The 11,467-nt window shown below is 41.2% G+C and overlaps 1 protein-coding gene across 1 annotated transcript; it reads left to right on the forward strand.

The window, feature by feature from the left end:
- Positions 1-964: 964 nt before the first annotated feature.
- LOC137287929 (serine-rich adhesin for platelets-like) lies at positions 965-6,668 on the forward strand. The gene is made up of 5 exons (XM_067820302.1): positions 965-1,028; positions 2,875-3,663; positions 4,614-4,710; positions 4,941-5,152; positions 5,629-6,668. Exons 1-5 carry the CDS (start codon positions 965-967, stop codon positions 6,666-6,668), a joined length of 2,202 nt encoding a protein of 733 aa, XP_067676403.1.
- The last annotated feature ends 4,799 nt before the right edge of the window (positions 6,669-11,467 follow it).

Consider the following 11,467-nt stretch of genomic DNA (forward strand, 5'->3'; position numbering starts at 1 on the left):
GAAACGGCAAAATTTATCTCCAACATTATCCAAACATTCTTGTAGCTTGAAAGTGAGTAATTTCTGACATAGTCTGTGCATACTTTGTGTAAGGTGTTAGATAGTCATCTAATCTAAACACCACAAGGTAGAGGTGATTGTATACATCCCAGGAAGCTGAGAATGAAATTCGAATGCACACTCTGTCACGGATTATTATTGTGTAGCGCTTTGTTTTTGGTACACTGTTTTCACGCAACTTTAAAACAATTTAATCTGCAATTTACTTTATCAAGTTTTTACTTGATTGAATAACGGATTGTTGTTTTACACCGCATTCATTAATATTGCAGCTACATGGCGGCGGTCTGTAAATAATCAGAGACTATCCAGACAATCCAATGATCAACAACATGAGCACTGATCAACGCAACTGGGAAACGATGACACGTGTCAAATACGTCAGCGAGCCTGACCACCGATCCCGTTATTCTTTTACGACAAGCGTGGGTTACTGAAGATCAGATCTAGCCCTGATCCTTGCAGGTTTACGTTGCTAAGGCCATTAGAGGGAGAATCGACAGTTACACGAAATGCGGGTTTACTTGGCTACATATAATTTTGAGGGAAAAAAAATCAGTTTTATATAAAGCATTACACTTTATTCGTCGTCCCCGAGGGCGTATCTCCAGTTTGAATATATGTGTATATATGACGTAAGGTAATCCTGCCTTTGAATACATATTCACAACAATGCGTGCATAAATGCTTAATCCACCACAATCCACTGTTGTGACTAAGGAAGTCATATGCGCTTGATTTATTGAGGAAAATGATAGCTGTGGTACACTGATATATCATACAGTGCAGTGTCTCTTACACTGAAATAAACATTAACCTATTTCAGTGAGAGGTAATTCAGTTTTGGCGTGAGTCCGACAAACCAACGAAGACCGTCCACTGACCTGCACTGTCTGGTTTCGCCATGAAGCTCTCTACTCGTGTTTTTGTGTGTCTCTATATTGTGTACGGTTATGGCGGTATTGAAGGTACGTTCTCACTTCTCTACGCCACTGAGTCCCATTGCTTACGTCTTCATCTTTTCATGACTGGTTGCTGGTTGCGGGTGATGGCATGAAAATAGAGTGGTGGGATGATTGGGTCCCCGGGACTGTTGTATGGAAATAAGTCAGAGATATAACCAGGTACGAGGATGATATTTCTTATATAAATTGTGTACTGGGGACAGTGGTATGAAAATAGGGTAATGTTATAACTGGGTTCAAGGGACCTTTACATAATAGAGAGGTGTAATCGATTAAACGGGACCTAGACCCGTAGGTGATGGAGACTGCATATTGGGGAGCTGTTAGTGGGATGGTTAAGAAATAGAGTAATAGAGGGGTAGAGATGTAGGTTAGAGGGATGGTTAAGCAATAGAGTAATAGAGGGGAAGAGCTGTAGGTCAGAGGGATGGTTAAGCAATAGAGTAATAGAGGCGTAGAGCTGTAGGCTAGAGGGATGGTGACATACTGGAGTAATAGAGGGGTAGAGATGTAGGTTAGAGGGATGGTGACATACTGGAGTAATAGAGAGGTAGAGATGTACGTTAGAGGGATGGTGACATAATGGAGTAATAGAGGAGTAGAGATGTAGGTTAGAGGGATGGTGACATACTGGAGTAACAGAGGGGTAGAGATATAGGTTAGAGGGATGGTGACATACTGGAGTAATAGAGAGGTAGAGATGTAAGTTAGAGGGATGGTGACATAATGGAGTAATAGAGGAGTAGAGATGTAGGTTAGAGGGATGGTGACATACTGGAGTAATAGAGATTTAGAGCTGTAGGTTAGAGGGATGGTGACATACTGGAGTAATAGAGGAGTAGAGATGTAGGTTAGAGAGATGGTGACATACTGGAGTAATAGAGATTTAGAGCTGTAGGTTAGAGGGATGGTGACATACTGGAGTAATAGAGGGGAAGAGATGTAGGTTAGAGAGATGGTGACATACTGGAGTAATAGAGATTTAGAGATGTAGGTTAGAGGGATGGTGACATAATGGAGTAATAGAGGGGTAGAGCTGTAGGTTAGAGGGATGGTGACATACTGGAGTAATAGAGGGGAAGAGATGTAGGTTAGAGGGATGGTGACATAATGGAGTAATAGAGGTTTAGAGCTGTAGGTTAGAGGGATGGTGACATACTGGAGTAATAGAGGTTTAGAGCTGTAGGTTAGAGGGATGGTGACATACTGGAGTAATAGAGGTTTAGAGATGTAGGTTAGAGGGATGGTGACATAATGGAGTAATAGAGAGGTAGAGATGTAGGTTAGAGGGATGGTGACATAATGGAGTAATAGAGGGGTAGAGCTGCAGGTTAGAGGGATGGTGACATAATGGAATAATAGAGGGGTAGAGATGTAGGTTAGAGGGATGGTGACATACTGTAGTAATAGAGGTTTAGAGCTGTAGGTTAGAGGGATGGTGACATACTGGAGTAATAGAGGTTTAGAGCTGTAGGTTAGAGGGATGGTGACATACTGGAGTAATAGAGGGGTAGAGCTGTAGGTTAGAAGGATGGCTACGTAATGTGATAATTCTTCATAATTATTTTGGTAAATCGTGAGCGAGCCTCCTTTGTTGCCTAAAGTTTCTCAGGGAACTGAAGTAGGCTTAACCTGGCTTAATCCCGCCTCTATGCCTTTTTAAATATCATGAGGTAGCCTAGTGGTCACTCCAAAATCACGGTTCGATCCCCAGGTGGGTACAATATGTGAAGCCAGTATGTTATACCCCAACGTGGTATGGCTGGAATATTACCCATATGACGTAAAATCATACTAACTCGAAAATACTTCAGACCAATTTCATGTTCTCTTGGTTTTACTTTAACAGCTAGAAGCACAAGCCAGTTGCCAACAGGTGGCACACAAGACCCAACATCACAGGAACCTTTGGTTGGATCGTCTGTGACAACAGAGCAATCTGTAACATCCGAGTCACCTACGGCAAATGGATCCTCTACAATGACAGGATCACCTACGGCAAATGGATCCTCTACAATGACAGAGTCACTTACGGCAAATGGATCCTCTGCAATGACAGAGTCACCTACGGCAAATGGATCCTCTGCAATGACGGACTCACCTACGGGAAATGGATCCTCTACAATGACAGAGTCACCTACGGCAAATAGATCCTCTGCAGTGACAGAGTCACTTACGGCAAATGGATCCTCTGCAATGACAGAGTCACCTACGGGAAATGGATCCTCTGCAATGACAGAGTCACCTACGGGAAATGGATCCTCTGCAATGACAGGATCACCTACGGCAAATGGATCCTCTGCAATGACGGAGTCACCGACGGCAAATGGATCCTCTGGTATGACCGTGTCACCGCCGACAAATGGATCCTCTGCAATGACAGGGTCACCTACGTCACCAGGATCATCAGTGACGACAGAATCATTTGTCACATCGAACAGCGCGATGTCATCTGATTACACAGGAACATCAGCCATATCCTCCGATTCAAGCAGCCCAGTGACCAGTGATAGATCACCGCAACCAACGTCAACGTCACTGATCCCGACAACTCAAGCACAACCGCCAAGCATAGCCACATCTACCAGTCCAATGCCAGTACCCGAGTCTAGCTCCACAACTGCAGGAGTGACCCCGGGTAAGCGTCCCATAAAGCAACTCTAGATCTGACAAACATAACTTTCTGACAGAATAATTGATTGGTACAAAAGTCTATTTGTTCAATTCACATTTGACATGAATACCATTAAAAGCCGTATAACATTGTCATTGCACCAACGGTCTTAATAACCTGACTGAAAATAGATACAAGATCATGGACGATAGTCACACTTGTAATTAATCTTCAATTGAGAAATTGTTGTGTGTCCCAATGACTCTGCAATCTGCAAATAAGATGTATAGTCTATGTTGTAAACACTCTGATCTTTGAGGGAATATCCCTCGGCAGCGACCCGTGAAGGCCCGCCTTAGAACAGGCCTTCAGCAACACGTGCTTGCCATGAAAGGCGACTACACGGGATCGGTGGCCAATCTCGTTGACTTGGTTGACACATGTCATCGGTTCCCAGTTGCGGAGATCGATGCTCATGCTATTGATCACTGGATTGTCTGGTCCAGACTCGATTATTTACAGACCTCCAAATATGGCTGGAATATTGCTGAGCGCGACGTAAAACTGAACTCACTGACCCACTCACTTCCTCGGAAGCCTCGTTCAAATACGTGGAACTTGGTTGTGAGGCTCTCCTTCTTTGAGATGTATCCTGTATTGTAAGCCGTAATACTCTAAAGGGAATATATTCTCAACAAAATAAGATAAGGACCACCCCAATGTGATCTATCAACATCATCTATTAAATAATTTAGTATGGAACATTGGGCAGGTGAGTAAAATGTATTTGATACCAGTAGGAAGCCAACACGAGGTCTAACAGCCTCGACATTCTGACTTCAAATGAAGAAATATAACGTCCATGCTTTTCAGATAACAATAATCATATACTATTTCCTTATATATAATATTTCCCGCCTGTGTGTGTCAACATGAACATTGACTGATACTGATGTTTGCTGTGTTTACTGCAGGTCCAGCTGACACAAGCTTTTTCAGCATAGTTGTCTCTGTCGCGATCATCGGCGGCGTGCTGGCATTCCTGACATTGGCTACAATCTGTATATACTTGTAAGTACACTCACCATCATCCCATTGTGAGTGAGTGAGTGTGTGAGTGAGGATGATGGGCCGCATATGGAGACACCAGGAATGGTCTTCACGCATTTTACCTATGTTTGGAATCAAACCCGGGTCATGGGTGTACAGAAAGAACGCTTTAACCACTAGTCTACCCTCACAAGCTGTTGAGAACCAGCGGAGAATAAAATGCGAAATTATGACATTCCTTTATCTTTCAGATGTGTCTTGCAGCCAAGGAAGAAAAAGTCGGCATCTCTTGAAGAAAGCGCCACAAAGAAGAAGAAGAAAAAGAGGAAAAGGACCAGTCTAAAGGAGTCCGATGTCAGTGAGCTTATTGATGCTATCGATAAACGGTCGAAACCACTGGAAATGGACAAATTTGACAATAACGGTTCTGACGGAGACATGGAAAATGTACAGGTTCAGAAAGGTAGATGTTTCTACTTCCACCATTGTCAAAACCAAGCAAGGAGCAACTCTCTTATTATTATAATTATTTCAGTTATGGCAGGAGAGTTACCCTTTGTGATGAAGAACCGTACATTAAACATATTTGTGTAGTCCACGTCCATACTACCCGCTTACTTATCGCAGTGGTAACGAAACAAAGATCACAATTATGGCAAATTAGCAATGCAGGCATATAGAGGGACTCTCCCCGGGACGTTATTAATGGACGCTCTTAGGTCAGTATGTAATGAAGAAATAACATATTTCTCAAGTAATTGTTTTCTAAAATTACACATAACCAATTTCGTAACAAATCTAATATGTCATGGATCTGTGTGAAATTACGTTCACCAGTTCAGGAATGAATAATCTAGTCAAAAATGTCTGGTAAGAATATTTTATACCGCTTGGTTTAAACCTAGACTTGACCTATAGAATAGACGGTTCTTTCTCCAGAAAATTCCGAGATGCAAAATGGCGTGGATCACCGCTCTGATCCTAAAGCTGGAGGAGCTGACCAGACCAGCAAGATGGAATCTAACGATGCAAACAACTTGAGGATTTCTATACATCGTGAACTCCTGCAGATGACCAAGCTGAGAAGCAGCAGCCAGGATTCCGGGGAGACAAACAGACAGATGAGTACCTTTGGCAAGGCAGGTGGCCTGGACAGATCGGCATCGACCGTTTCGAGCATATCCCTAAAAGGAATTACTGACTTCGGACGACAAGGACAAGGAATTAAGGACAACCCAGAGGACAAGGCTGGAGGACGTCTACAAGAAGTAGATGGAGATACGACTAAGGAACTCGTTCGACAAGATGCCATTTCGTCTGACCTTAGTGCTGAAAATGCTGTTCCAGCGTCTGGTCTTTCTGAGACAGAACTGAAGGGAGACAGTCAAAAAGAAAGGGGTGGTACTAAACAACTCGTGCGACAAAACTCGTTCACCGAAGATAGTGTATCAGAAGGTGGTCGTTCTGAATCTGAAACGAAGATTAATGGTGATACTAATGACAAAAAGTCCATTTCGTCCACCGAAGATGATAAGCCAGAGGAAGGTTATTCTGAATCTGAAATGCTTTCAGACAGTCAGCAAGGTGAAGGTCAAAACATGCAACTGGCAAGCCAAACTGCCAATGACCTTGTCAGTGGTACTGAAGACAGTGTCACGGAGCCCGACCCTGAAATGCAACCAGTTAACAATGCAGGGAGCGAACATGTTCCACAAACTGATAACAGCGGAACCAAAAATGAAGGGTTTAGGCAATCTAAATACCTCGAAGAGAGTTACAACCAAGCCTACGAGTGTGAAGCCTACGAAGAGGATGATGTGGAAAGTGGTGATGAGAATGGGCAGGTAGCTGATGGTGGGATGGAGGTAGATCCTGATGATGGTCATGCTCTAGGACAAAGACACATGGATATTGATGCAATGATACAGCAGCGTGTTGGTGATGGTCGGAGCAATATTATTATGTCAACACACCTCTAGGATAAAGAACGGATTTACTGTTTGACTGATCCAGTATATATGCCTGTGATGTGCTAACTTTGAGATATTATAAACTCAGCGATATCCAAACAATGACCAAACGATACATTTAAGGATCTGATGTCAAAAACATCGTAACCATGGTTTAGATTTGAAGGAACAGAGTTCTCAGAAAAGTAGTCCCTAAAACTAATTTGATTGGCACAGTCATAATCCAATTCCTAATATTGGCTGCTGACTTTTCCCAGTCATAAACCAATTCTCAATGATATGTGATGACTTTTACCAGTCATAAACCAATTTTGACTGACAGGTGTTAGGGTGTTTTTCAAAGGTTGCAATCCAATGCTTAATAATACGTGCTGACTCTTTCCAAGCATAATTCAATTTTTAATATAATTCGTACCGACTTTTCCCAGTCACAATCGAATTCCTAATAATAGCCTGGACACAATAAAGTTAGGGATACTGGTATTTTCTGGATTGACATTTTATCAGTGTGTCAATGAATAAATACATCATTATTCATAATTTGAAAATTTACATATGTCCCTAACTATTTTTGTCCAGTATATTCAAATGCAGTCACATCGTTCATATCTCCTCCAATTCCTCTTCGATATTTAATATTTGCCCATTCTGCTGAACCTAACATACAGTTTGGTTATTGACTCAAGGTAGGGTTGATTTCGAGCGATATGAGTGAGGACCAGGCACATCACACCCATGATGTTATCAGTTTCCGTGTGCAGATACATGCTGGGGTCGCAACGGAGTGCGCTACGCAGTCAGATGCCACTGCTGATAATACCCCATATAATACCCCATGTCATGTGCGTGTGTTTGTGTATGTGTGTGTGTGTGTGTGCGCGCGCGCGCGCGCGCGTGTGTGTGTGTGGTCAGAAAGATGTACATAAAGACGTAAACTCAGAAAAGAACAGTCACAATAATAGTTTACAGGGTGATAAATTTTTGTCTGTTTTCTATATAACACGAAGATATAAATTAGAGTGATATTATATTAATGGTGCCGTTCAGTGAAAGGAACAATGTTAGTACAAACAGTAAAACGTCGATGTGCAATTTCCAGCAGAATATAATCTTTTAAGATCTGTATTTTTAAAGACTATACATTCGGGACGGTGGGGTTGTCTAGTGGTTAAGGTGTTCGTTTGTGACGCCGAAGACCCGGGTTCGATTCCCCACATGGGTACAATGTGAAGCCCATTTATGGTGTCCCCCATCGTGATATTGATATTGCTGGAATATTGCTAAAAGCGGCGGAAAACTAAACTCACTCACTAAAACTACATTGTGAACCTTTTCAGATAATACTCAAGACAATATATTGAAATGGATTGAGATGATGCATTGTTATTGTTAATAACACTTCGTTAAGTCATGATATACCACAGGTGTGATACACAAATGATAACTTTCTAAGCTTCACAATCAGATATTTAATTCTGGATTTGTACAATTTTATACACGTTTTTTTATAGTTTTTCCTGTCTTTATTCACCACTTATTTACAAGTTTGTACATGCGAATCACTTACATATACATAGGTACATATACACACATATATACTCATACATATACATACACATATATATATATAGTTACACACATATTCAAACACTCACATATATGTATTCAATATACAATGTACATAGTTTGCTGTTTGCGACAAAGCGTAACTTATCTACGTTTTCTATATAAATCACATTTTGGTCAGTGTCTGTGTTTAGTACATCTTTTATTTTCTAAACAGTAGTAATGAATGATTTATCATTAACAAAGGTAGACCATGTCATTCATGCCTTGGACACTAATTATGATCAAGTTGGATGATTGCATCTAATTCATCACTCATTTTCAGTGTCATTCATACCAGGTCTCGTTATTGCGTACATTGAATCTGTTTTGTTCGCATACAGGCTGTTCTTTGGCTTTGATGTTGATGTTGTGTGCTAGATGCTTCTTGCTTAAACAATATGTCATTATTTCAGAGCATATATAGTTTTACTCTTGTTTGGGTTGCTTATGGTCGTTTGTTTTCTTTAACACGAAAATTGTGGTTGATATCAAAGGAAAACCAGAGCATGTTAATATGTGAGAGTATTGTTAAACGCAATGTTCAAGACATATTTTCAGAACGCTTCATCAGGTATGTACACGTTCAGCTAATGATCAGGGCAGTATAATTAACAGATGTAAAAACAAAGCGTAAAATGTTCTAGAAAGTGTCACTCGTCAATAAGTTACTAACGTATGTCAAAATAAAGTTTAGTACTGTTGTTATTTTCATTGTTACCTGTTTTGTAAGTGAGTGAGTGAGTTTAGTTTTTCCGACGCACTCAGCAATATTCCAGCTATATGGCGGCTTTCTGTAAATAATCGAGTCTGGACCAGACAATCCAGCGACCAACAGCATGACCACCCATGACATGTCAGCGAGCCTGACCACCCGATCCCGTTAGTCGCCTCTTACGACTTGCATAGTTGCCTTTTTACCTGTCGTGGAAGATGTGTAAATATTGTAATAAATGTATCTGTTAAACTGGAAACAGTCTATACGTGAGTAAAATGCATACAATTTTTCAGCAAGTAAAGTGTCTTTGGTTGTCCAACAGACCAATCAGAGTTTCTACCAGCTGAACTGAAAACTGAGAATTCAGTAGAGACAACGATTGCAATTTCTACATGTAGGATCGGAGATTCTAATAAAATAAACGACCCGTAGCGGTTTCCTCAAGAAAATCCGTTTACACCATGGACATTTTTAGATGCTTGGTGGGCATTTACAAGTTGGAAGGTAACACAACAATGCATGATATGGTAAGTCATATTGTCATTCACCCGATGACGGGGCAAGAGGTAGCCTAAAACGTTAAAATCCCTACCATACGTATGTGGTGTTGTATTGAAATTCTTCGCTGTCAGTTACAACATCAAACTGAAACTGAAACACCTCCACTTAACATACACATACAAGAGGCCAGCACTGGAATTGCGCTATATTTGACAAGATTTATCCTTTCAGTTTTGTTTGACATACAAATCCTCAAGCATAACTTTGGAATCGTACTTCGTGTCAATGTTGTGGCATCGTCGGAATTCATGGGCGTGAGATAGCCCAAGCTTGTGATGCTGCCGGTGTTGGAATTAACTCAAGGCTGGAGACGAAGCGTCTAAAGTTCTCGCCTATACAAATAAACAAATACAATTTACAATGCTGAAATATAAAGAATGGTGATTCATAGTCTTGTTAACGTCATGGCTAACAATCGGCTGTATGATATCCGCGTCTGTACGTACAGTCGGAATACCAGACTGACCAACACCGTAGACACAAACATATATACTTACTAATGGACAACAAAGGACAAACAAACAGGTAATCCCGTCGTCTTGGATATTATGGGACGTATAGTTGTGTTAACCGGCACGGGCTAGGGGCTAATCGTTATGCTTGCCCTTGGAACAGTGTTAAGTAGTGTAGTACAGCGCTGGAACATGGCACACGTTAGGGTAGGCGTACAGAATATCGCTGTGAAATAATCCATCTTTCCTTAACGATTTGTAACTTAAGGTGGCACTGAAGTGGTTATGAGTGAGTGAGTGAGTGCGTGCGTGCATGCGTGCGTGTGTGATTGAGTGAGTGCATGCACGAGTGAGTGAGTTTAATGCAGTTTGCAACATTAATTCTAGCGTTATTACGGAGAGGGACACAATGCACCCATGTGGGCAATCGTGCCCAAGTCTTCGGCTTGACCAGAGAACGCAGACCTCCCTAAACACAGCAAGATACCATCACGCCAGTTTCTGATAACATCATAAATGTGTCTCTGAACTTGTGCCCAGAGCATGACAGGAACATCTCGATCTGGTTCTAGCTTCCAAAAGACTGTATCTTACACCGATCCACAGTCACAATGTGTGGTACCAATTTTTGTTGTGATACTGTTTGAGTGGCAACTGCCAAAGACGCAAGGCTACCAGCCACATACAATACACTGACTGAAAATGGCGGCTTAACGTTTTCACAAGCGACTACACCCAATACACTCCAGTCACGTCAGAAAAATATACTGAAATGCTCTTTTTCTTTCCTTGTCAGCCACCGACTTCAGGTCTGGACGATTATCACAAAGATATCTCACGTGACTGATATGATGAGTCTGTAATTCAAACACAAGCTTCATCTGACTCAACGATGAGTTATACCACTGGGCAAGTGAGGCAGGGACCTGGAATTTGATGTAGTTAGTAAACATGACCTTCCAAACACACTTCTATGACGTGTGACCAATCCCCAGATTAATCCCATTCATCACTGCAAAATAGCTTTATTCCTGACTTTTGTAGGAAACCAACCGTACCTTTTTTTCTGTCAATATCATAGCAATACAGTTTTCACATACAAGGTATTTGTAAAGATCACGACGTAAACCTATGATTGTCAGAGTCGCTTTTCAGAAAACACAATCGTGTGGCACAGATTCATCAAAAAGAAGTATTTACCACATTTGTCACTTAGTACACACGCAGTAGTTAATTCTGATGTCAAATATGCTTTATAATGAGATAGTACCTGTCAACGATAACATTAACACATTCCGAGCTATGCGGTTTGTGTCGGTTAACTATAATATATAAAAACAGTGTTGACGTTTGTTTAGATTATAACTGAAAATAGGATACTAATATATTAAACGATCGATTGTGTGATTTACAAACATGGGATGGGTGCCATTTGTTAATAGTAGTTTTATTCTATCAGACTGTGTGAAAGG

This window comes from Haliotis asinina, chromosome 6, assembly GCF_037392515.1.
Source record: "Haliotis asinina isolate JCU_RB_2024 chromosome 6, JCU_Hal_asi_v2, whole genome shotgun sequence".
Lineage (NCBI taxonomy): Eukaryota > Metazoa > Mollusca > Gastropoda > Lepetellida > Haliotidae > Haliotis > Haliotis asinina.

Coding starts and splice junctions, on each gene's coding strand:
- LOC137287929 (XM_067820302.1), top strand. CDS start 965: ATGAAGCTCTCTACTCGTGTTTTTGTGTGTCTCTATATTGTGTACGGT. Junction 3,664..4,613: donor AACTGCAGGAGTGACCCCGG/GTAAGCGTCCCA, acceptor TGTTTACTGCAG/GTCCAGCTGACACAAGCTTT. Junction 4,711..4,940: donor GCTACAATCTGTATATACTT/GTAAGTACACTC, acceptor TTTATCTTTCAG/ATGTGTCTTGCAGCCAAGGA.